This window comes from Panthera tigris, chromosome D4 (genome assembly GCF_018350195.1).
Source record: "Panthera tigris isolate Pti1 chromosome D4, P.tigris_Pti1_mat1.1, whole genome shotgun sequence".
Classification (NCBI taxonomy): domain Eukaryota; kingdom Metazoa; phylum Chordata; class Mammalia; order Carnivora; family Felidae; genus Panthera; species Panthera tigris.
The window spans coordinates 551,722-578,869 of NC_056672.1; the positions used below are offsets into that span (position 1 = coordinate 551,722).

General features: G+C 44.8%; 1 protein-coding gene across 1 annotated transcript; it reads right to left on the bottom strand.

Annotated features, from left to right (window-relative positions):
• NOL8 (nucleolar protein 8) lies at positions 1-27,140 on the bottom strand. Its single transcript, XM_042965272.1, is given in 18 exon segments — positions 1-266; positions 731-810; positions 1,980-2,050; positions 2,547-2,673; positions 4,087-4,355; positions 9,789-9,866; positions 11,713-11,851; positions 14,434-14,524; positions 14,754-14,873; positions 15,598-15,705; positions 17,199-17,801; positions 17,803-19,032; positions 21,010-21,078; positions 21,592-21,727; positions 23,357-23,435; positions 25,010-25,072; positions 25,646-25,873; positions 26,980-27,140. Coding segments are annotated over 17 exon segments (3,453 nt in total). The 5' UTR covers positions 25,785-25,873; positions 26,980-27,140; the 3' UTR covers positions 1-215.
• Between the last annotated feature and the right edge of the window lie 8 nt (positions 27,141-27,148).

Below are 27,148 nucleotides of genomic sequence, written 5' to 3' on the forward strand. Positions count from 1 at the left end.
AAAAAAAGTTCATGTTAATTTTTTGCAGAATTACTTACAAAGAGATACAAGCAAATCCACAGAAAAAGATAGCAAACAGAGTGATATCAATCAGGCAGATTTTGAATCCCTTCAATCTGAATTCTTTCTCACTTAAAATTATTTTCTGCATCACCCGATTTCCATAGGTAAGCCTTGCTCATATTCAGTATCAAAACCAATGCTGACATTTAATATTATTTTGGTTTCACTCTCCTTTTGGCATCTTTATGTTTCTTCCGACAGTCCTAGAAAAACGTAAATCAAGCCTTTGTTAAAAATAAATGTGAATCATTTTCAAGTGTTGAGTAACTATAAAGTAAAATTTAGGTTATTCAGTGTCAGGATTATGGAAAGCATTATGGGAGTGCTCACTTGGAATGAACAAGGAATATTCGAACTTTTTAAATATGGAAACCATATTTTAGTGTTCCCCAAACTCAGGACTTACTGTTACTTAACAAGCATGGCGGGAACTTGCTCACACAGGCGGCTGCTCTTAGGTTCCTCACCTGCACCAGATATGGCATGACCCAAACAGAGTCCCTTCCTCCATGGTGACTCTTGAGAGGTTAAATCATGGCCTCAGGTGTCACCATTTGTGTCTTACATGTTATTCCTTACTACCGATTTCTTACACCAGACAAATACTAACACACAGACATAACAGTGCATCCATCTGAGGAGACAATATGGGGATACTGTTACTCACCATACGCAAGGTGTTTGTTCTGGCCTCCCAAGAATTCCTGCTGATATTACTTCCCACTCCTCTCCAGAATAAATGAGAACCTCATAAGGGAAAATCAAAAGACAAGGCAGAAGATTAATGCCTTTAAAATGGATGATATGCTAGTGCTGGCATTATCAAGGTCTTCAATTCTAGTTAACACCGTTTTTTCCCCAATTTATGCTAATTTCATTTTATTTATTTTTAGAAAATGTTTATTTATTTTGAGAGAAAGAATCCCAAACAGGCTCCATGCTCTCAGTGCAGAGCCTGACACTGGGCTCGATCCCATGACCGCGAAATCACTTCCTGAGCCGTGACCAAGAGTCCGACGCTTAACCAACTGAGCCACCAGGCGCCCCTACAATTTATGCGATTTTAAAAAATATTTTGTTTTTACAAAATGAAAATATAGAGCCGCTAGAATTTTTACCATTTATGTATCATTTACTATTATGTATCTTGCTTTCTGTTTGTGCTAGGCTTTAAGAAATGAGTTCACCACAATGGAATACTCCTTGGCAATGAGAAAGAATGAAATCATGCCATTTGCAGCAGTGTGGATGGAAGTGGAGGGTATTATGCTGAGTGAAATAAGTCAGAAAAGGACAGATATCCAATGTTTTCACTCATATGTGGATCTAGAGAGACTTAACAGAAGAACATGGGGGAGGGGAAGGGGAAAAATAGTCACAAACAGAGGGAGGGAGGCAAACCACAAAAGACTTAAACACAAAGAACAAACAGGGTGAATGGGCGGGGGGATGGAAAATGGGTGATGGGCATTGAGGAGGTTACCTGTTGGAATGAGCACTGGTTGTTGTATGTAAGCCAATTTGACAATAAATTATATTTAAAAAGATAAACTTAGGTGGTTGAAAAAAAAATGAGTTCACCAAGAGCCTCAGTTTTCACATGAACGTTCAAGGTATGAAAAATAGGAGTTTTGCCCATCTAGCATCTAAGCAAGTCCCCACAACAAAGAAGCCCTTGTTGATGATGATGATGATGAATGAGGGAGGGAGGTGGGGAGTGGGAGCTCTCATCTTCCAGAGCTTAACCAGTCTACCTGTGTGAGTCCAAAAACAGAGACAGCTGAACCACATGACATTGCAAAGGATCAAAATTTTTGCCAAATACTTTCTTGGATGCGTGTTTCTGTATTGGAGTACACAGTGTGAGAGCTGTACCATTTCCTGTTCTATATCATTTAATCCAGAAATGGACTCACTATGAAGTCTTTCATCATTCTTAGAAAAAAAGAAAAATCTTGTAGTCTCTTTCTCAGGTACTGGTACTTCTCTGAAACAAGAGAGGGAGGGGAGAGAGAGAGAGAGACACTGGTTAGTTAATTTCAACATTTCAGATGAAATGTTCTGAAAATATAAATGAACTATTCCTTAAATATATCTGCTTTATGTTTTGCTCATTTTGCCCTGATTTAAAGTGACTCCACCCTGTATTCAGCATCCTCTCTTCTACCTGAAGCTTTGGTAATGAAGACTTATGTCCCATGGTGGTGGCTGACCGTCTCACCCCAGTGTTGCTACCCCATCTGCCAGTGTTTCCCATGGGACATTCCAGGGTCCTCCTGCCAGACCCAGGACTTCATACCCCTCACAGGGTGCTATCCAGTTTTAAGGAAGAGACGTGATCCCTGTTACAGAAAGGCTAGAGAACTCTAAAGAAGCTGAAAAGAAAATTGTCTTGTGAAGATAAATTTGGATAGTTCTATCAGCATGTCTAACTCAGGTTCTACAAATTATGAAACAGACCTGCACAGAAAGAGACTGCTTACCTGGGGCTGGGCTTCCTGTCGTCTGTTTCTTCTGTAACCTCCTCCTCTTCAGAACTGCTGTCTTGGAAACGAGGGGCTCCCTGCCAGACAACCTTCCCAGTTCTCACTGTCTCAACTCTATAGGCATCTGTATCATCATGGCAACGAAAGGGGACAGGACTGTACCTGATCACACTCATGTGACCACTTTGACCATACACACATAGCTCTAAGGGTCCAGTAGCTTAATCATTAATTTAAAATCAGTAGTATCTTTTTGGATTTTCAATATTAATGGAGACAAAGTGTCATTTTTTTTGGCATTACCAAGGTGATCTGACAAGAAATATAGTAATACTATAAAAAGATATAAAAACTAAAGGTTTATAAATGTGTAACATAAAAGAACAAAAGTGCTAGCAAGAGAAGCCCAAAATAGAACATGTTGCAGTGAAACCACGTTTCCCCGTTTACTCATCAGTGAGGAAAGGAAACCTCTGTCTTTACGTTTTCAGTTTCCAAATGGTCTTTCTGGAACCGCTGAACAAGCCACTGCTATAAGATGTGGACAGTGCCCCTGATTCCTGGAGCACGGAAATCACACCCGAGGCGTCTCAGCACTCATTTCAAAGTGAATTTTCTCACGCCTGGCTTTCAGAAGAGTTACAGTCAATATCCACATCACACCAGGTCTGCTCGGCAGTTTAGGACTGACCTTGCTACTCAGAGGGACATCACATGCGAGAGAATAACGTAAGCAGAGCACATGATGTATTGTATCTTACTTAAGAACACATTTTGAAAAGCTGGATCACTGCCCTCCGGCCAGAGGACCAGAGAAATGACACTAAGTACTTATCTGCCGCGCGCACGGATGCTACTTTAAGCATGGTATCTCACTGAAGGTGGGTGTGCGGCACTCTCTTGCGTGGGCACAGCCGGCTTCTCGGTGAGCTCCACTTCCATCTTAAACACTAAGGGAGAGCAGCCTAACTAACAGCTGCTGTTAACTTCTGGGTCACGCTGGCCTCCAGACATGAACCTCCTGAAACGGAACGCAGAACTGTGCGTGCTGGAGTTTGCTTTTCTCCAGGCTCTGGCACATTTCCCAGGATTAAGTGGGAAGCAACCAGCAAGTCGATGACAGTGCATCTGTATAAAGCCAAGGTCGCCTATTTCCACTTTCCCTACCAGATGGCACCGGCTTGCTACAGGTCCCGGTTTTTCCAACTGCATGTAAGACAGAAGCTACTTAAATAAATGACTCCCTAGATTTCTTATGATTATTTCCATCCAGGAGAAGGAATGCTGCACAGTACATGCTCCCCTTCAAGTGGCAGCCAGACGTCTGCTCCTTTAAGTGCAAAAACACTTCTTGCTGTGTGAACACAGCTCCAGGCACGTCGTTTTGGCCATATAATACTGAATCTGCTATTGTTCATTGAGGTGGGAGAGAATAATTCTCTTTTCAACTAATGTTACATTATTACATTTAATGTAGACTCAATCTATTACGTTCAAGCTGCCTGAAGTAAAAAAGTTAAGACAATTTAGAAAGTACCTTCCTTTACATCTTTAGCATCTGAATCAAAAAAGGAGAATGTGAACCCGCCAGGCTGCCAGGCCCCAGCTGTCAGAGGCGCGGGCTCATGGACTTCGACCTTCTCGCCGTCACGATTCTCAGTAGAGGGCGTGTCGTCTGCTGTTTCACTGGTAACTTTTGTAGTTTGAAATATTTCTTTTAAGTCCGCAGCAATGTTATAATACATCTCTTTAGACACCTCAGGCAGCTTCTCAGCCTCCTCCCTTTTCTTCCTCCGTTTTGCTTTACTGCAGGGACACATACAGACACGCATGTCACAAAGAGACCATCAGCTGCCAGAAATTAGAACACCTTGGAAAACCAACCCATTCTTTCAACAACCCAGAGGATCCACATATGAAACTCTACTCATAAAAGCAGAATCTTGACCAATAAGCTTTTAATACAGAAAACCATGTCAAACAGCTCCAAACATTACACAAGAATCATATCTCCCTCCTATCCTGAGTTACATTCCATAAATCACACCTAAGATATTAGTTTTAAGAAAATCACTTAACCACAAAAGGCCTCAGTTTCCTCACCTGCAAAATGAACATGCTAAACCAGATAACTTTTAAGATCTTTACAAGTTCTAAAGTTCTGTGAATTTTGGGGCGCCTGGGTGGCTAAGTCGGTGGAGCTTCTGACTCGATTTCGGTTCAGGTCATGATCTCACGGTTCGTGTGATGGAGCCCCACATCGGGCTCCATGCAGACAGTGCAGAGCCAGCTTGGGATTCTCTCTCTGCTCCTCCCCTGCTCGTATTGTCTCTCTCTCTCAAAATAAAAATAAACATTTAAAAAGTAAAATTCTGTGGCTTTTACAACATTGGTTTTAGAAATGAATTATAAATGTGCTAAGTCTACTCTGTTTTGATATGGAATGTTGATGTCATTTTAAACCTGCTCTGCATTTATTTTTGTCTTTGAAGTTGGGATAAAAAGTTCCATGATTATTTCCAATACTGGGTTTTTAACTATTACAAGACTAAAATCATTCTTCCTATTAGAGTCCACTCCATATATCATGAGTAGTATTGGGCCAAAATTCTAACTGTATTACCTATTCTAAAATACTAAGTGAACAAGATGTCCTAAATGAATGCCTTCTTGAGGGAGACTGTCACAGAGAGATACTTTTTTTTTTTAATTTTTTTTTTTTTTTTAAATTTTTTTTTTTCAACGTTTTTTATTTATTTTTGGGACAGAGAGAGACAGAGCATGAACGGGGGAGGGGCAGAGAGAGAGGGAGACACACAGAATTGGAAACAGGCTCCAGGCTCCGAGCCATCAGCCCAGAGCCTGACGCGGGGCTCGAACTCACAGACCGCGAGATCGTGACCTGGCTGAAGTCGGACGCCTAACCGACTGCGCCACCCAGGCGCCCCTTTAATTTTTTTTTTAATGTTTATTTATTTTTGAGACAGAGAGAGACAGAGCATGAACGGGGGACGGTCAGAGAGAGAGGGAGACACAGAATCTGAAGCAGGCTCCAGGCTCTGAGCTGTCAGCACAGAGCCCGACGCGGGGCTCGAACTCACGAACCGTGAGATCATGACCTGAGCCGAAGTCGGACGCTTAACCGACTGAGCCACCCAGGCGCCCGGAGAGATACTTTTAATACTTCATTTAGAAAACCAACCTGGCCAGGATTTAAGGACAGATATGCCTTCTATGAGACTGAACTCTGAGAAACGGTGTACTTCAGACAGTTCCACATGATTATCACTGAACCATCTTATGGCATTTTTATTTTTAGTAATATAATTTATTGTCAGATTGGCTTCCATACAACACCCAGTGCTCATCCCATATGGCAGTTTTAAAAGTGGTCTAAAGATCCTTTGATCCATTTTTATGATGTGGGAGTTAATTTCCCATCCCTTGAGTGTGGGCTGGACTTAATGACCTCTTGAGGAGTGGAGTAAGGCTGATGTGACGGTGTGTGATTATGGAGATGAGGGTCACAAGGTTCTCCTTGCTCTCTCCCCGCCCACACCACCGTCTCTGGGGGAAGCCAGCTGCCATGCCCTGAGGGCACTCAAACAGCCAAACAAGAGGCAAGAATGGAGGCCTCCTGCCAACAGACTAGGTGAGCCATCTTGCAGGCAGTCTTGAGCCCTCGGAGAATGCGGCTTTCTGAGAGCCCCTTAACTACCCAGTAAACCACTCCCAAATTCCTGACCCACAGAAATTGGGACCTAATAAATTTTTAAGGTCAAGCTATTCAGTCTTGGGGAAGTTTTTTACACAGAGATTCACGATTGATGCAGATTTTGGTACCGAGGTGTGAAGTGCTGCTCTAACAAATCTAAACCAGAGGAGGGGCTGCACAGTCCAGGTAATGGGCAGGTCAGGAGGCAGCAATGAGGGTGTAGGCAAGAGCCTGAAGAGCCTTGCAGAAACTGCCAGTAGAAACTACATAGCCACTGAGGAGGCTGCAGGTAGGGCTGTGGGAAATTGAGGTAAACGCTACTGGAAACCTGGGGGAAAGGGATCCTTGCTATGCCATGGCAGGAAGTTCAGCAGCACTGCATCATCTCTGTTAAAGTGGGCCCTGGGACATGCCTATGAACAAGAAGCTAGCTAGGAAGGTGTCTGGGAAGGTCTGAGGGTATTTGCTGGTTTCTTCTTGCTGCTTGTAGTACAACGCGAGCAGATAGTTTCATTGAAGGAAGATATTTCTTATAAGAAGCTAGGACCTCATGGTCTTGAAGACTCCTAATTTCTAGAACACGAGTGACATGAAATTTAAGAATTGGCTTCTAAGCAAAGAGCAAATCTAAGACTCAGAAAACATAGTCTAAAGCAGGCGTTAGCAAACCAGAGCCCAAGGACCAAAGCCGGGTTGTTGCCTATTTATGTGTGGGATGCAAGCTACAATGCAATCTTTTACAGTCTGAAATGGTTGGAAAAAATAAAGAGAAAATGACTTTGTGACATGGAAGATTACATGAAATGCAAATGTTAGTGTCTTACTGGTAATTTTATTGGAACCCAGCCTCCCTCACTCACATATTGCCTGTGACTGCTTTCCTATTACAAAGGCAGACTGGAGTACTGCAACAGAGACCTTGTGGCCTGCAAAGCCTAATATATTTACTATCTGATCTTTTAACAGAGAAATGTGTAGACCCCAGTCTAAATATAAAACAAAATCCTTTGTTAAGACCGTAGCCATAGCCCAGAAACTTCAACTGTTCAAACGAGGCTCCTGAAGAATTTAAAGGTGGTGTCTCAGCAGAAGTCCACAGGAAAATAAGCTGGTCTCCAAATGATCTGTGGGTGTGGCTCCTGTCTAATGGGAGTGAACCCATAGGAGATTCACAGGAGATTCACACAAATATTTTAAGAGAAATAGGTTAAGAGAAACACTAGCCTGGATTGATAGGTACCATGATATTCTATAAGGAAAAGGCTTTTGGATTCCCACATTTCTACTAGGAAAAAGAAGGCTGAGAAAATTACTTAGCCACAACCCCATGCGACCGTTCATGAAAAAGGAAGGATGATCCAAAAGGCGGAATCAAGACCGTGGAGAATTATTACCAGGCCCACAGTTCTAATCTAAGAACTCCCAATGTTTGTCCAAAGCTTTTTTGTCAAAATGTTTGTCAAAGCTCTTCCGGACTGGTGCCCCCTGTGCCTCCTGTATCCTCTCTGGACAGCAGAGCTCACGGTGGCCATCCTGTACCTGTCCCACCACTGTGTTCGAGAACGGGCAGTAACCAGTCTCTCTGGTTCACAGTTCTCTCCCGTCTCTAATTACAAGACCTGCACTCAAGGTGTCGTACTCTAGGAATTACAACATTCAGCCTCATTTGCCCCTAGACGGGATTTGGATGACAGCATCCCAGATTCTGAATGGATATTGTAGAAGTGAGGGTCCTGGGGAAGCCAGGGAGGGGGTGAGCATATTTTCCATGTGGCAGGAATATAAACAATCTGTGCCAGGAGGTGCATAACGGTGGTTTTAAATGTGTTCACAAATTCCTCGTCACTTCTCCCTTTGAGAGGTGGTGTTTACAAGCCACCCCCATCCCCCCAATCAAACTATGGGTTGGACTTAGAGACTTGTTTCAAGAAAACCAAACAGGGCCGATTGTCAGTGTGTGGCTCAAGGCTAGGTCATAAAACACACCGTGCCTCCTCCTTCTCTTTTGGGTCACTGGCTCTGAGGGAAGACAGCTGCCCTGTTATGAGGGCACTTAAGCGGCCTAATGGAGAGGCCAACAAGGTGAGGGACTGGCCCACAGCCATGAGAAGGAGCCATCTTGGAGGCAGGCCAACCAGCCTCAGTCGAGCCTGCGGAGACTGAAGCCCAGGGCAACATTCTGACCACAACCTCTTGAAAGACCCTGGCCAGAACCACCTACAGAGGCTGCTCACAGAAAGTTTGAGGTACTAAGTCTTTGTGGTTTTAAGGTGCTAAGTTTCAGATAATTTTTAATGCAGCAATAGATAATACATCCTACATATAAAAATAAATATACAAAATATACCCTACTCAAATGCCACGTTCAATGTGGGTTATTTGGAATAACATACAAAAATTCTACGTTGCAGGAAATGTTTATATTACTTCTACTTTGGTCTGATCTGATTCTTTTTAAAAGAAACCTTTAATCTTGGAAAAATTTTAGATTTACAGAAAGGTTACAAAGACAGTACATCATTCCCAAATAGCCTTCACTTAGTTTCCCCACATGGTAGCATCTTCCGTAACTCTGGTACAATGGTCAAAACTAATAGATTAACATAGGGTCATCGCTATTAACTAAACTCAAACCTTATTCTCGTTTCCCCAGTTTCTCCACAGATATCTTTTTTCTTCCAGGATCTAATTCAGAATACCACATGCCTTTAGTGATTTTCACAGCCGGAAAATGAAGGAATTAAACGAGGCAGACTTGGTGGTTGCTCCACACATGTGCCGTATTTGTCAAACTGATAGGGCATGTATGGGAAACACAAGTTCCTACCACACTGAAGGAGTGAGTGGACTGAATCGCTGCCCTCAAAAAGAGATGTCCAGGCCCTACTTTCTAAAACCTGTGAACATTACCTGATTTGGAAAAAGGGTTTTTGCAGAGTTTTTAAGTACCTTGCAAAGAAGAGATCTTCCAGGATTAGCCAGACAGGCTCTAAATGTAATCACAAGTGTGCTGATAACAGACACAGAGATGAAAGATGCAGAGAAGAGGAGGCCACATGAAGACAGATATAGAGACTCCAGTGATGGAGGAACACAGCCAGGCGAGGACCACCACGGGCTGCTGGCAGGCACCTGAGGCCAGGAGAGAGGTGGGAACAGATGTTTCCCCTGAACGCAAGAGAACGTAGTTCTTCCAATAACCTTGACTTCAGACTCCCAGTAACTTTTGTGGTTTTAAGGCAGTTAAGTTTGTGGTAATTTGTTACAACAGCCACAAGAAACTAATACAAGTAGGAGGCACCAGAGCAGCCCAGGAGCACATGCCATTTACTTGCATGAGACTTCTTTGTTAAAAGGTAAGACTTTCTCTGCCACATCAATAATTCTACTCTAACTTTTCCCTCCCTGGTCTTAAATTAAATGCAATGTGGACCAATGGATAGATATTGGCTACTATCTACTACTATTGTCTGAAATGAGATTAATTTCTATGATCCTCCTCCAGAGAGAAGTAGCTGACTTACCTTTCTTTTGGCTTATCATCAGTCTTCCTTTCATAAGTGGCATGGTCATGCCTTGTTGGATCATAACGTATGACATCCCTATGTAAACGACAGACAGGAATAAATTGGGAGAGAGAAATCAGAACATAATGCAAAAACTTAATAGTAAATCGTAAGTCGACATTGGAGCTATTCCAATTTTTGAGCAAGACAAAACCACACAGCCAAAGAAGAGTGTCAGAATCTTGTTAGAGACAGTCATATTTTAAATTACCCAGTTTTGAGTTTCCCTGGATCTTTTTTTAACATTAAAAACTATTTTACACTTACTAAAATATGGATAAAACTGGATTTGCATAAAATATTTTAGGGGGGAAAGGTTGGGGAGGTGAGTAAAGGTATAGAAAGGAAACCTGGGGATGCCCAGCTGGCTCAGTCAGTAGAGCATGTGACTCTTTTTTTTTTTTTTTCAACTTTTTTTTTTTTTTTTTTTTTTAATTTATTTTTGGGACAGAGAGAGACAGAGCATGAACGGGGGAGGGTCAGAGAGAGAGGGAGACACAGAATCGGAAACAGGCTCCAGGCTCCGAGCCATCAGCCCAGAGCCTGACGCGGGGCTCGAACTCACGGACCGCGAGATCGTGACCTGGCTGAAGTCGGACGCTTAACCGACTGCGCCACCCAGGCGCCCCGAGCATGTGACTCTTGATCTTAGGGTCCTGAGTTCAAGCCCCACTTTGGGTGTAGAGTTTACATTAAAACAAAACAAAACAAGGGGCACCTGGTTGGCTCAGTCAGCTAGGCATCCAACTTCAGCTCAGCTCATGATCTCGCAGCTCATGAGTTTGAGCCCTGCATCAGGCTCTCTGCTGTCAGCATGGAGCCCATTTCGGTTCCTGTCTCCCTCTGTCTCTGTCCCTCCCCAGCTCATGCTTTCCCTTTGTCTCAAAAATAAATAAAAATATTAAAAAAAAAAATTAAAACAGAAAAAAGAAAAGAAAACTGGTCACATGGTAGTGATTGTAGAAGCTGGTGTATAAGGAACACCAGTCTTTCCAAATTATGTGTTTAAAATTTTCTGTAGTATAAACTGCTACATTTATAAAGTTTCACAGTATTTATTTATTTATTATTTTATTTATTTATTTATAAATGTTTATTTATTTTTGAGAGAGACAGAGACAGAATGTGAGTGGGTTAGGGGCAGAGAGAGAGGGAGACACAGAATCTGAAGCAGGCTCCAGGCCCTGAGCTGTCAGCACCAGAGCCTGACACGGGATTCAAACCCATGAGCCGTGAGACCATGACCCAAGCCGAAGCCGGACACTCAACTGACTGAGCCACCCAGGCGCCCCAATATTTATTTTTTAAAGCAGGCTTCACCCCTAGCACAGAGCCCAACACGAGGCTTGAACTCGCGATCCTGAGATCAAGACATGAGGTGAGATCAAGAGTTGGATACTTGGGGCACCTGGGTGGCTCAGTGAGTTGAGTGTCTGACTTCAGCTCAGGTCACAATCTCTTGGTTTGAGTTCGAGCCCCGCATCAGGCTCTGTCCTGTCAGTGTGGAGCCTGCTTGGGATTTTCTCTGTCTCTCAGCCCCTCCCACATTTTCTCAAAAATAAATAAATGTAAAAAAAAAAAAAAGTTGGACACTTAACTGAGCCATGCAAGTGCCCCTACAGTTAATATTTAAATCACTGTCCAGCTGCTTCACTAATGGAAGCAATGCTGTTATGACATCTAAGTACATAAACAGAGAAAAAATTTAAGATTAGTTTCCTGGGGTGAACCTGGATCAAAGAGAAGTATATTTTTAAGGGATGATACATACTGCCAACCACACTCCCCAGAACATTTACAATGGTCTACTTTTATACAGAGTTCAATAAGGCATTTATGTCAAAGGAAAATAGGATGGAATGGGATGGAACATAAACCATACTTAAATTTCTTAGCAGCTACTGATCCTTTGTGTGTAGAATCGCTGAGGGTGGTTTGCAAAACACTCTGCACAACATCCAGAGTTTTGAGCTTCTCGGCAGCAAGCTCTTCTTCCTCGGCAGTTCTGCTGTCGTTTTCCTCTAAGGTAAAAGGGTAATTAACAATCTCTTGGCAAACATTACCTGAGCAGTCTCAACCATCAAACATTTACAAGTACCTAAACACGGGCAAAGCACATTCAGACAGGCGAAAGAAGGGCCAAACCCCATCTTCCTAGCCTTCCTGTCCCCACGCCCCTCAGTGCCACAGGGAATCCAGAAGTCTCATGACCAACAAATGAAAAGTCCCATTCTTGTTTGTAATTATGAAAACATAATTGCATTTAATGGCTTTCAGTGGCAACTCAAAAATTTTAAGGTAAATATTGAAAATGTAAGAGCAAGATATTAATTACAAAACTAAAGTAATTAAACTTTTTTTTTAACATTCTAAAAATGTTATTTAAATTACACATAAATCTAAAAACAGAAGGTAGTGAAAGATGGCACTGAGAAAAGAACAGTCAGGAGCAAAGATGACCCACATTTGGGAAATGCCCACATACAAGAGAAGGCTAAAGCCACAGGGACCTACCTACAGAACCTCGGGAACCAGGAACAAGAATTGGGAGAAAACAAGGGAATTTTGGTACAAAGGGAGCAAAGAGAGGACATCTCAAGGCGGGTGGTCGACAGGGACAGACACCATGGGCAGGCCGGCGAGGCCGAAGCCGAGGAAACACCACTGCACTGAGTGGGGTTGCTCACTGCTAGGAGGGTCCACAAGTCAGAAGAGTGTCGTGTGGACACAGACCCAAGAGGCAGAGGTTCCGAAAGCGACCTCCACATGCAGCGCTAAATGCAGGCCAATTTGCTCTGCCTGCTCCCGCCTCCTCAGGGAAGTGCTCGAGCGGCTCTGACGGGCACGCTGATGTGGACCCTGCAGAACCTGCTCTCCAAACCCTGGTTTCCAGAAGCGTTTCTTGCACAGGACAATCACCTCAAAAAAGAGAGGGTCAAAGCAAAGAGTGCATTTTCAATAAAAAGCTGTGGGGGATAAGCTTAGGAATCCCCCGGGGCTTACAACAATGGGTTGACAAGGCATAAAGAAATACAAAGTCATAAAATGCTCACACCCGAGTATGGGTAAATCAGATTGGCACCCCAAGAATAAGGGGGTGCAAACACCCCGAGAATAGGGAGGCACAAAGGTGCCAGGAATAGGGAGGTGCAAAGGCACCTCAAAATAGGGAGGGGGTGCTGAGCCCCCAAAATATATAGAGAGAGGCAAAGACCTGAAATAGAAACAGCGCAAAGGTGCCCAACACATAGGAACAACAAGATTAGATATTCAGGGTGAAAGCACCCCAAATTTAGTACTATAGCAGAAAGCTGTTTTCACAGGAGAATAGGGCCAGGTTAGGTACATTGGTGAATTGGACTTTGGACCACTGCGATGCAGGCAAAGCAGCCCGGAGTGGAGATGGTTAACAAAAGAAAAAGTGTCTTGTCAACCCTGAAGTTATTCCCCCTATCTATCTCATCCCCTAGGCTAGCTAAGATAAACAGAGGTGCTGCCTCAGGTCTGCTGTAAACAACCTTCAACTTGACTGCCCGGCGCCAGGATTTGGTTTGTATTAACCCAAACCCCTATCCACGAATATCTTCAAGACCCCTTTCTCTCATGGCCACCAAGTTAATGTTCACAGATTCATTGTCCCTTTGTGCACATCCATCGCCATGTTTGTAAGCCTCCTGATCCTAATAAAAATGGGGCAAGGACCCTTACTTGGGGCTCTTGTCTTTTCCCCGACATTAGCCATCTCTCGCTTTAATCCTGCGTCCACTCTTCTGCTGACCAAAAGAGAACTTTGTTAGAGTCTACGATACGATAAAAAGCCAACCGCTTCTGATTCAGATGCAATTTAGAATGAAAAAGGTGGGTGTGGCGACTCAGAAGCTGGTAAGGTGGAAGGAATGGCCTAGTCAGCAGGAGCACACCCCTGAAAAGGAGGGACAGCAAGTATGAATGGTGAGGCCCAAGATTAACTCAGGAAGGACAGAAATGTGCTGTGAGGACAGAGAGGTACAGAGACCCAGGAGGGAAGTGGGGGCCTCACTTGAAGTGACCCTCCTCCAGGCCAGGTGGGAGGGGAGGGTTTTCTCGAAGGATAAGATGGAAACTTAAGCACAGAAGGTCTTGTAGAGAAAGTCTGGAGCCACTGCTGAGAAGGAAGTCAGAGATCGTCACTGCTGCCAGTGTGCCCACACTGGGACGAATGCAAGCAGACTGGCACTTGGTGGGGTACTGCTTCTGAAGGACCTGCACCCAGCATGCACGCTGGGTGGAAGACCAATATTTTTGTTTCTAGAAAGCCACGTGGGACTTAACCATCTTCCCCAACCTTGCCAGGACCTACCAAACTACTGTCAGGTAGGGCCCATCCTTCTCCCCTGTGCCAGGGACAGGGCAGAGGAAGACGGGGTCTTTCCTGTCCTTTCTGGCAGCTTAATATATACCAACAAGTTCAAGGAGTACTGAGTAAGCAACAGTGGGTCATGGGCCTCACACCCGTAAGTCTTGGGGTACAGGCTCCCCACATGGCGAGCAAAGGGGCCAGACCAGACGACTCCCCAGGGAGCCCCAGCTCTGACACAGGACGGTTCGGACAGTAGGTGTTTACCTTCCCGTTCCTCCTCACTGTCACTTTCCAGAAATCGTGAGTCCATGCGGAATCTGTCATCGGTGCCGAAGTGAGACTGTAAGTCCATGAGCTACACAGACACACAGATAATCGATAGCCATGATCCAAGACAGTGCTTCCCCTCCCTCCCCTCACCCTCAAATTCACGTTAGTGTTTGCATAATCTCACCACCCACGAACCCATCAAAATGAACACCGAACACCGGGGAGCAGATCTGGGTCAGCCTGCACTTACGCAGATTTAACAACTGTGTCAAAAACATGGGCGTGTTACAGGTGTATTTTCAGCCTTTACTAACCTTCCGCCCAGCTCTGCCCTCAAACTGAGGTTTAATTCTGAACCTGTGGCTGTCATCTTCGGAGTCGGATTCCTCATCCTCACTGTCAAACAGCTTCCCAGATGCTCTACTCACAGACTCCTGGAACAGATGTAGACAGAGTTTATTAACAACCAAGACAATCTGCAATTCCTTCTTTTAAAAAAAAAAATTTTTTTTTAAATGTTTATTTTTGAGACAGAAGGAGACAGATCATGAGCGGGGGAAGGGCAGAGAGAGAGGGAGACACAGAATCCAAAGCAGGCTCCAGGCTCTGAGCTGGCAGCACAGAGCCCGACGTGGGGCTCGAACTCACCGACCATGAGATCATGACCTGAGCTGAAGTCGGATGCCTAACTGACTGAGCCACCCAGGCACCCCTGCAATTCCTTCTTTACGTAATCTTAAGCCCATACTTAAGAACCAGTAACCCAGATGCCTCTCCCAGGAAAGGCTGGACAGTCAGAATGCAAAGTCCTGACTCCGTGACATTGACTTGGCCTCTTGCTTGGGTCACTAATGTCGAGGCTCCCAGTGCAGTCTGGATTGAGCATGGGGGTGTGGATGTCATACAGGACACACTCTACAGGGTGTCACTAGGACTGATGTTACCTGGCAGACAATGTGGAAGGCAGGTTCCTGTGGGGGAAAATCTGTACGGTCCCTGGTGTCTGTGTGTGTGGTAGCCTGGGGAGCCCTGGGGCTACTGTGGCTCTGGAGGATTTTACACTGAACCTGGCAGTTGTGGGGAGGTCTTGGTCTGCAGTAGGCAGAAGCGGATCTGCGAGAGTGGTGAATGCCCATGTGGACTTCCTGAGATACTTACTTTTACTGGCTCCTCTCCTGGGTGGCTTTGCTCCCGAGTTGGTGTCTCCTCTGTGTCGCTGTCAGAACCAAAGATGATGTGTGTTGGCTTGTCCTCTGGATGACCATCCTAGAGAAGTCAACAAGAGCTTTACACCGGCAGATAGCCCTCTTTCCTTCCCCGGACAAGGCCCCTTCTCATCCCACTTGTTTCCCAACAAGCAAACTTAAAACTTCTTCCTGTGTCCAGTTGGTCCAGTGGACCTTCTTGGTATCTTTTAAATCTATTCCCACTGTCACTGCCCTGGTTCTGGCTCATGACCTCCCAAAGATTCTCCAGCTCCAGATTTGTCCCATTTCACTTGTTTGTCATAGCCTGAACAATCTTACCCAGATAGAGGCCAGCAAATATTTTCTCTAAAGAACCAGAGAGTAAATATTTCAGGCTTTGCAGGCCACATATGATCTTGGTCCTGTATTCTTCCTTTTTGAACTTTAAAAAAAATTTTTTTTAATGTTTATTTATTTTTGACAGAGAGAGAGAGAGAGCATGAGTAGGGGAGGGGCAGAGAGAGAGGGAGACACAGAATCTGAAACAGGCTCCAGGATGTGAGCTGTCAGCACAGAGTCTGATGTGGGGCTCAAACTCACGGACAGTGAGATCATGACCTGAGCTGAAGTCGGATGCTCAACCGACTGAGCCACCCAGGCGCCCCTTTTTTGAACCCTTTTAAATGTGAAAACCATTCTCAGCTTGGAGACTGTACCAAAACGGGATGGATGGCCTGCGAGCCATGGTTTGCTGATTCCTGTTCTGATATATACACAACTAATCTTCACTCTCTTCCTTTCCAGCCACAGAATAAAGTCCAACCTCCACAGCCTTTCACAACTTGCCCTGCTTCTCTCGAGCACCCTTGTCCTCTGTCCATTCGGCTATAGTGGCTGCCAACGCTCACTTTTGTACAAACTGCTCCCCTCCCACGGAACCCCTTCCCTCTCCCTCCCCACCCTCCTACTTCTGCCCAACCAGTTCTCACTGATCCTTCTACCTCAGAGTCCATTCAGGCTGAGGGAGCCCCCACCCTTCCCCCTGGCTGACGTGCTGCACCTCCTTGTACTGAGGGTGCACGGGCACTCTTCTCTCTGGGTCCTGGGGCACTGAAACGGGATGAGACAACGACCACCAGAGGCAGGGACCAAGACCCTCATTCCCTAAGTCTAGCACTTACTGTGAAGGCTGGGACTTCGCAGACGCACACAGTTGTGCAAAAAATGCATAGTCTCATTAGAGTGAATTTTAGTGAGACATAAACCACTGGCAAGTGACTTACATGTGAAGTCAGACATGTTAGGACACATCACTGACCTATAGTAGTTAAAGCTTTTAAAAGAAAAGAAATCAGGAGGAAAACTTTAGATTAAAACAAATTAAGAATGTTTTCAGTAAATAGTTTAATCTCAATTTCTCTGGTCTATGCTAAAAACAAGGTGACCAAATCTTCTAACACAAGGGACACAGCATGGAACAGGTCGGTGCTGGGACAGAGGCTCTGAGGGGCACGAGGATCTTCACAGGAAGGAAGGGTAGCCTCGTGGTGTCCAGACTGGGCACGCACTCACCAAATCTGCCAGGGCGTTATGAACCAGCTGCTTCCGCACTTCTTTTGCCTTCCGCCTTTCCTCCAAGGCTGCCAAACGTTTCTCGTTATCGTCAGTAGGCTTACCCTCAGCGGGCAAGCCTGACCAAGCGGTTACAGGAAGTGGGGAGTCCGTGCTGCTGCCCTGAGCGGCTCTCCTGGAAGAGCCCTCCAGTGCTTTCCCAGGGGCCATGTGGCTGCTCCTTCCAGAGCCCTCTCTTGTCTTTCTGGTCCCGTGATAACCGTCTTTATCAAAGCCCATCCTGGGGGTCTTTATACCAAGACTTAAAGATTTCTCATCTTTTAACGGCAACAGACTAGAAGTAGGACTTCTACTTCCCCTCTCCGAATTGCTTGGGGACACCATCTTGCGATCCTTGCTCTCAAAAGTGGATTGTCTCTTTTCAGGCTGCATTTGGTTTGGGTCACTTGCCTTCTTTGCATGTTGGAGAGGAGTTAGTTCGCTTGGTGAGTCATTAGCACATGGGGACCCCTTTCCTGTGGACAGGCCACTGGGATCACGTTTCAAGGAATGCTGATCTTTATTTGTATCGTCAGAGGCCACTCTGTCTTTCGGGGTTTTTTTTTACTGATTCCTTTCCATAGAGACAGCGTACCCCCTTGAAAGCCTGGAATTTCGGCTTTAGGCTGTTTTCCTTTGGTTTCTGTTTTCCGTGGGTGTTTTCTTCTCCTTCTAGGAGGGCGGCCACTATCTCTGCAGGATGGATACACTGCTGGCGTCTGTGGAGGCCACCCCGAGTCCTGTGGCTCTTGGAGGCCTTGTCACACTTGGCGGGGGTTTCCTGGTCACCGCTCTCAGGGTCATGTCCTGGAGCCTGCAGGTCACTGCCAGCCAGCTGTTCCAGATCAGTTAAAGTGAGACTCACACGACGGCAGTTTCTTATCAGAGTGTTGTACTCCTCATCTTCCTCAGACCCACTGCATTCTGACACAGAGCCCACATCTTCACAGCTGTTGGAGCGGGATGTAGCCCCGGGACTGACGGCTAGTTCCGCGTTGGTTTTTCTGTTTTGGGCTTCAACAGAGTGATCAGAAAGCTCACAGTTTTTTCTATTTTTCAAAGCTTTCTTGTGTATAGACGTTTCCATTTGTGAAAATTCTGTACTGCTTTTGACCTCACTGGGCTTTTTCCTTGTTGCAATGATCTCATCTGTGTCTCCTGAATCATAGTTGCAATCGCTTCCTATGACATGGTCTTCACCAGCCAGGCAAGAGGCATCACCTAACCCTGGTAAAGAGCGCAGTTTGCGAACATCTGGTTTGAAATCACCCCTTACAACTTCGAAGGGCTCGTTTGCAGATTCATCTATTGACGACCGCATAGTTTTCTCCAGGCTTTCCTCTCTTGCAATCAGTAGTCTTATTTCTTCTTCGGAATGTGTATCATCATCAGACATGTGATTTCTGTTCCTGGTAGTTCCCATGCCAGAAGCCTGAACAAATACATTTTTAAGTTTCTGGCTATGAGAAGCAGGTACACGCAGTAACGGAGGAGTAACAGGATCACAGGGTGTTTCCTGTGCCACTTCTTGCTGTAGGGGCTGCAGACTCCCCGGAACCCTGCTGGGTCTTGCTTTTACAGCTGGAAACGCAGCACATGCCTCGTCCTTCTGCACTTTGATCCTCTTCCTGGGGGGGCTGTGAGCGGCAAAGAACTCCCCTCGTCGCTTCTTACTCATGGGATCATCCCCTCCTTCCAGTTCCCAAGTGAGGTGGGACACAGGGGTGACATCTGTGACATCGTCCCCAATCTTCTTTAAGTTGTGACAGTATTTTGATGGGTCATACTTCATGATGTCACCAAAAGTCAAGGAATAAAACAGAGGCACTAGGTTTTGGGAAAACTTAAGAATCTGGTGAAGCATACAGAGTACTGTGCAATCTTAAGGCGGGTCACTTACTCAGAGCCAATCCTCTTTTTCCCATCCAAAAGAACGAGCCCTTCACTCAGTGACCTCAGGGTCTGGGAACTGAGCTTTCCACAGCACGTCCAGAGTTAAATCCGAGTGCCACCACTGTTAGGCAGCAGAAACGGCAAACCCATCCAGGTTACATAGCAGGCATAGAGGCCACACACTGTTTTCTGTGAATCTGAGAAACCCATCCACTGAGCTGATACCGTACAGCCGAGTAGAGAGGGGTACCCAGTGGGGCATGGCCAGCTGCTGCAAAGCCTTTACTCTCCACTCCTCTCGACCATTCCTGCCTTCTCAGTACTGGCTCATCCCAGCTCTGATCTTCTCAGCTCAGGAGCATCTATCCCACATCCCACTCACTCTGCAGGGCATCCCGCAGATCTTTATCAGAAAGCTAGTGGGGCACCTGGGTGGCTCAGTCGGTACAGCATGCCACTCTTGATCTCGGGGTATTGAGTTCAAGCCCCATGTTGGTGGGAAAGATTATTAAAAACAAAAACAAGGGGCGCCTGGGTGGCTCAGTCGGTTGACTGTCCGACTTCGGCTCAGGTCATGATCTCACAGTTTGTGAGTTCAGGCCCCACATCGGGCTCTGCGCTGACAGCTCAGAGGCTGGAGCCTGCTTCAGATTCTGTGTCTCCCTTTCTCTCTGCCCTTTCCCTGCTTGTGCTATCTCTCAAAACAAATAAATGTAAAAAAATACAAAATTAAAAAAAATTTTTAAAGAGATAGTAATTCTTTCCAGGCCTGTTTTGTTGCTAACACAGTCTAGCTAGATTCTAGCTAGTGTCAAAGTGCTGTGATGACAGCTAGCACATGCTGATTAACTAAAACCTGTGAACAGGCAAATGTAAGTTGCTTTCAGCATTTAGGAACTACTGAACGCCCGCCAAATATGCGAGGTGTGCCGGGCAGCGTCTGCTGTCTCCAGCTCCACACCGTCTGTCCTTCAATACCCTCCTCTTTGCTGTCAGCTGCTGCCACTGGTGGAAGGCTGAGAGGAAGTCTGCTTTCCCTGACGTTAGGGCCAGCAGCAGGGAGAGCAGAAGCGGCTGTGGCCAGTTGTCCGGGGGCCACAGTGGCACAGCAGCTGTGAGCAACGAGGACACACCTGCACTTCTCTAGCCCCGGGGTGGGGGAGCTGTACTGCGGTTATCACCCTCGGACACTCTGCCTGCCAGCTGCTTGCTCCTCTGGCACTTTTTGAAACCAGTGTACGCACCGCATCTGCTCTGAAATACCCGGAGCGGCTTCTGTTTCCCAGACCGACCGGCACGCGGGTTACTGCTAAAGAACACACAGGTGGCACCCTCTGTCCAGAAGTCCAGGATGCTAGGAATTCAAGGTCCTGCACAACCTGACTGCGTTTCCTCAAGGGAACAGGCATCCGCGTTCACTCATCCAGGATCCACACTACGTCGGCACACACCAGTCTCCAGCCTGTCCACACGCTCCTAACTACTGGTCTTCCTACCGCTTTCTATTAATGCAAACCATACCTCACTTCCTCCGAAACCTTCTTTAACAATGGCCCGAGCCTCCACCCCCCCCACCCTGCCTTCTTTAGCGCCTTTGGCAATGGCTTTGAATCCATATCAGACAAGGAGGATATGAAAGTTAATCCATAAAAGCGCTTCTTTGAGTGTCATTCACCAATATAAAACCTCTCATTGTTTCAAACATGCAAGTGGGTAGGTCTTACCTTGCCTAGAAATTGAGAACATAAAAATTGTAAAAAAAGAATCTAAGATTTACTGACAGAGGCAGTGAAACCCTAATGTGATGAAGTGAACTTTTGCAAGTATCCGTTGCTGAGGTAAATACTAATCACTTTGAAAGGCTGTTTGCAAAGGATATCTTACGTTTATGTTGATTCTTTAGGTGAAGGACTGGTAATACTCTTCCAAATTTACTCACAACCCAATTCTAAAAGAAAAAGAAAAAGGAATACATTTACTGTACATATCACAAACAGAAAAGATTAACCATATTGCATAAACACTATAAAAAAAATCAAACTCACAGTGGGCCATGATTACTGTTGGGTTTCGTTTTTGATAATGAAACTGGAGTTCTCAAAAAAAATGTTTGGGGAAAGAAAGAAGGAGAAGCAGGACAGCCATCGGTCCCATACACACCACGTGGGATGCCAACAGCTAACAGTACGCATTAAGAAGGCAAAGTTGGGACCTGCCTGTACGCCTCACCACCTATGTATGTCCCTTGGGAGACCCACCTCCACTTTTGATTTCTTTCTGTAAAATGAGGGAGAACTGTGCTTATCCGAGAGTTGTAAATGCACACTGAAAACCCTAAGCACTGCCTATATTAGGTGCCTCAAATCAAGGGAAAAAGCAGCCATTCGAGACACGACAGTCGCAGTCACATGGTCTCAGGACTTGGTGTCTGGGCAACTTGGGGTTGCCAGTGGACACTCACTTTGTGTCCTGGCACTTCGGTCCCTGGCACAGCCTTCACATGGAAATCCACCACACCCATCTTCTCCAAGAAGTTGGTGTTGCCTATCGTTGATTTTTCTTTCTTTGCTTTTGCTTCTTCTCTCTCTTGGGCCAATCTGAATCAAAGAAGATACAAATAAGCGTTAAAACAACCAACCATGTATTGACAGTGTTTTATTTTACTACTGTAAAGTTGTCTGACTTTATGTAATCATTTAGGATCTCTTGCTTTTCCCTTTCGCCTTACTCACTATTGGCATCTTATTCACCCTCAACCCCTTCACTCTTCTTCAGGAGGAAGGGGTGTCTTTCAGAGCCCAGTCTGCCAAGTCTTGATTATTTCTACACTTGGAGAGAGAGAGACAGAGAGAGACGGGGAGAGAGGGAGAGAGGGAGAGAGGGAGAGAGGGAGAGAGGGAGAGAGGGAGAGAGGGAGAGAGAGAGAGAGAGAGAGAGAGAGAGAGAGAGAAAAGTGGGGCTCGAGCTCACTCAATGTGGGACTCGAATTCACGAACTGTGAGATCATGACCTGAGCCAAAGTCAGATGCTTAATGACTGAGCCACCCAGGTGCTCTATTTCCACGCTCTTAATGAAGAGAATACAGAATGCCATCTCAACCTTCCAATTCAAACTCCCCTACCTTACTCAGGCCTGGGCAGCTGCACTGACCAGTCCTCACCAGCCTCTTGCCCCTGGTCTGTTTCCTTTATGTTCTTCCTTCCACGACTGTCAGATTCATGCTCCTCAGGCATGCCTGCCCAGACACTCCACGCTCACCCTGCCCAGGACCAGGGCTCCAGTTCTAGCACAGAGTAGACACTGAATTGCCCGTAGATCAAGTTCCATCCCTACCCTGTTCACAGAGGCCCTGAGCTGAAGAACAAAGTCAAATTCTCACCTCTGTCACTAGACCAGTCCTTCAAAATATGCCTTCAGCATGCTGCTTGAAACCTGTTTTAGACCCTGCCATTTCCCTGGCCTAGAACAATCTAGTCAACTCTCTTGGTTACGGCAGCTGTACATCCCTAAAACGTTTCCTATTTGGAAAGCTCCCAAACTGTACTCTTTTCTCCCCGAGAATAATATCTTTAGAATCTTAAAATGCTCTAATGATTATTATACTGTCTTGTTCTTAAATCACTTGCAGAATTAAATCTATGCCTCTCATACAGGAACTTCCTATTTTCTTTGTGTCTTTGTATGGCACTCGCTTTAAGAAGCAAAATCAACATAAACACTTAATAGTGTCTATTAAAATTTTAAATGTATATAACCCTATCATACAACTACTCCCCTTCTGACAGGAACCCAAGGAACCCGCGCACCGTGCAGCTGCCATCCTCCGAGGTCATCTCTTATGACAGGTAGAAATAGTCTAAATGTTCATCATGAGTGGGGGATAACTAGTACCTGTGGTATAGCCATTTTCTGAAACAGTTAAACAGTCACTACAAAAAAGGGGGAAGATCTACATCATCACAGAAAATTGTGTGTAAAAAAATAAAATAGGTATATATTTATATGAATTAAAACATACGTAAATGCATTGCATTATCTTTTTTTCGGTGGGTCTGGGGTCATGGGGAGTCACAGTTCAAAGGGACTTTAGCTCTACTTGTAACGCCTAAATTTGCTAGGACTATAATAACATAGTACTTGACAGTTTCAAATCAATTAAGTGAACGTATAAAACCATTTACAATATAACAAAATACGGTTTAAATCCATGCCAAGCAAATCTTACCTGTGCAAAAAACTTTCTTTTGCTAGCTGAATTTGTAGTGTTCCACCTTTCCATTTTGTTTTATTTAAAACAGACATACCTATAAAGTAAAGAATCGTTATACAAACACATGCCAGTGCAAAAATATATTGCAGCAAGTCATTTTTACAGTTAGTACTAAGAAAAGTACACTTATCGATCACAAAAAGACACAGCAGAAATAAAGAAAACAAAGCCTGGGAGAAAAGGCCTAGGCTGTGGTCTCAGTTGAGCCACTCACCCCAAGAGTCCTTATGCTCCCTATTGCCCAGTGTTCCCTTCTGTTCCTGGAAGAACAGAATGAGGCAAATGTGTAAAATATAGCAAAATTTGTCACTCCTTCACAAAGTGATGCCAGGAAGATGGCATCTGGTAGATGATTGACATTTATTTACCATTTTATTGTTATCTCCCATGCTAAAACTAAAAAACATGAGTATAATTTTCTAAGGTGAATCAGAGGACACTGAAATCCTGTACAGCTTTTACTTATCACCTCTCAAATTATCACTATGTAACTTGCAAATAAATTAGCCACAAGTGACTACACTGTGTTTCAAATGCTATGTATGCCCTAGTAATTGATTTTTCTCAATACCTGCTACCAGCTTCTTTAATAAGAACCACTGACAGAAGTTTCCAAGTGGTAGGTACTACCACATGTAGTATGTAGTAATGTATTACTCGGTTTAATTTCTGCAGTGATATACATCAGATAAACTGGGGCTTCTAGTTGAAACAACTTGTCACAGGTCGCACAGCAGAACTGATGAGTTCTTTACCACCACTTATTTCTCACTGTACAAGAGAATAAATAAAAAAAAAAATTTTTTTTTTTTTTGCAAATAATAACACAGAAGGCTGATGGCCCTCTTTCTTTATTAGCATGTTCTCTTTTCAGTGTCTTTTGACTTTTTAGACTCAAGCGAGCTTGAGTAACGAGCTTACGTTACTACATCAGTGGCAGTACCAATTATCTCTCCTTCCTACTTCATTGAAGGCCACAGTTTACCTTCAGCTTTACTCAACTTACTGGTAGAGATTTCATCTAAAGTCCTCTCCTAACAGTGCTTAATGACAAGAATTAGCTGCCTAAAAATGAACACATCGAGGAAGGGAGTATGGCATATACCCAAGGGCATATATGTCACAGGCAGTTCCTATGAAAGCGTGTCTCTTGCCCCAAATATTTGAGAATACCATTTTTGAGCAAACCCACTAGCAATGTGCTGCTATATGTCTGCTGACACCAGATGGGATGGACCTAAACACATCCTGAATGGTAGGATACTAGAATTCCCTTGACCATGGCTATTCCTCTGGATGTCTTTTTTTTTTTTTTTTTTTTTTTTTATTATTTACTTTTGAGACAGAGAGAGACAGAGCATGAACGGGGAAGGGTCAGAGAGAGGGAGACACAGAATCTGAAACAGGCTCCAGGCTCTGAGCTGTCAGCACAGAGCCTGACGCGGGGCTTGAACTCACGGACCGCGAGATCATGACCTGAGCCGAAGTCAGCGGCTTAACCGACTGAGCCACCCAGGCGCCCCTCCTCTGGATGTCTTAAAAGTAGCTGTCGAGTTACACAATGACATGAAACGGCAAATAGAATACAAAGCATAGTAACAATCTTACACTTGTTCAGGTCTGCTTCTGTTACTCTGATGTTGATATACGCAAAGGCTTTCTGTGGATTTCCTAAAAAAAAACAAAAACAAAGAACAGAACAAAACAAAAACCAAACCTTAAACTGCTACCCAGAAAACAATGTAAAAATGATTAAGTTTCTAAATTTAAAAAATGACTCTTGGAACTTTACTCTTTCAAAGAAAAATCTTTATTTTTCATTGGATACAAAGATTGCATTTTTCTAAGCACGATTTTCAACATATTCCAAAAGAATTAAGAAAATAAATGTTAAGCAGTCAGTTAAACATTTTGCTTGTTGTATGTTAGTGATATTCTATTTAACAGGACACCTTGGAAATATTAGAATTTTAGCTCTGAAAATTGAAAGTTGCATGTTTCAGAAAGCAGATGTTTTGGAATTTAGAATGCTTTTTGATCCCAGAAATGTAATTCTGAGCAAGTTCCACATTTTACATAACACCTTCAAGGCAAAGGGCAGAGGGATGGCATACACACAACAGTATCTTGTAATGAAATACTTTCAGTTTCAAGGCTAACATTCACCTGCAGGGTTCCTTTATTTTGTGATATTGATATGAATCGTATCTGCCTTTAACAACCCATGAAGGAGTATAAATTTACCTTTGTCATCTTTTCGTGTGATGATCTCCACATCAGAAACTTCTCCAAATCTGCTGAACTGATTTTGTAGGTCTGCCCTGGAAATGTTCTGGCCAAGGCCGCCCACAAAAAGGCGCTTCACTTCTCTGTTGGCTTTCATGAATGCTGGGCATACACTTAGTGTGTTCTAATAAGAAAAATGATTCTCTATCTGTGCAGGAGAATTCTTTCCCTTAGTTCTTCTCAAATCTAAAAAAACAAACAAAAAACAACAAAATGAAACAAACCAAACCGAACTACTTTCCCTGCAACTTCTACTTCAACTTGGTCGCCTGGACCTGTGTTTCACTTTCTGTTGTCTTCCAAATTTCATCACTGGAGACTCTGCTCACGTCCTACATCCACATTTTCCACGAACACACTTTGGAACAACACCTCACACTCATACAGACACAGGTACAGGAAAATTCTTTCCCTCTAAATGACCATGATATTATACTCTAGCCCCTTTCACTAATGCATATTCCAGGTGTTTTTCTTTTATTCATCCACACATTCACTGTAACAAAAGCTGACAAAAATGGGATGGGGCAGGTTAATATGCTACAGGATAAAAAGCTCTCCATCCTGGAGCTTCCCGGTCATAGGAGATGTACACAAATGGCAAAACTACAACGTTACGTCACAACACAAGCATCTGCAAAGTGCTGTTCAGTCACAATGAGAGCAACCGATACCACAGAGAATACAGGGTTGTTGTTGCTGTTTTTAACACTGCGTGCCAGCGTTGTACAAAGTGGTTTAGATGAGCAGGACAGGTGAAGTCATTCTCCCATTAGGACAAATAGCGGCGAAGCCTCAGTAATAAACCAGATCTAATTTCAGAACCTGTAATTCTTAACGCATACTAGGGAATTTATTGGATTAGAAGAGACTCGGAAGATCTATTCCAGAATTGCTGCGATTTAAGGCCCATCCTGAGATCGTTCATCCCGCTCATCTCAGCTCCGACCCTGCCCTCCTGGATAAGTGACACCTCCCACGCGCGACCCCAAAACTGCGCCCAGAAGCCCAAAGCATGGCTCGTGTTCCGGGCGTCAGCCTACATCTATTTGGTAGCCTCCCCCGTCCCCAGCCTGCCCACCCCAGTCTTCTCCCTCCCGGAGACCCAAAAACGGAAAGGGAAAGGGTGCCACACAACCCGGTCACTTCCAACGCCCCAAATCCCTCCTCACCACGCTGTCTTCCGCAGCCAGCGGCGCCCATGCCCCTAACTTCCAGTCACGTGTCCCAACAGACACGTTCTGTAGTCCTTCCTACTCGAGTTCCAATCCAGGCGCCTAAGGTTCCGTTACCACACTCAGTTCCAGGGCGCTCCTTGTTTCCTTTGCGGTCCTCTGGAGTACTGCGGCGCCTCGCCACTCTGCCCTCAATGTCCGCAAAGGACCCCAAACCGAAATTCTCTAATTCGTACTTTAAAGAATCCACGCCCTCGGTTCTTCGACTCTCTGCCTAGGACGGCGG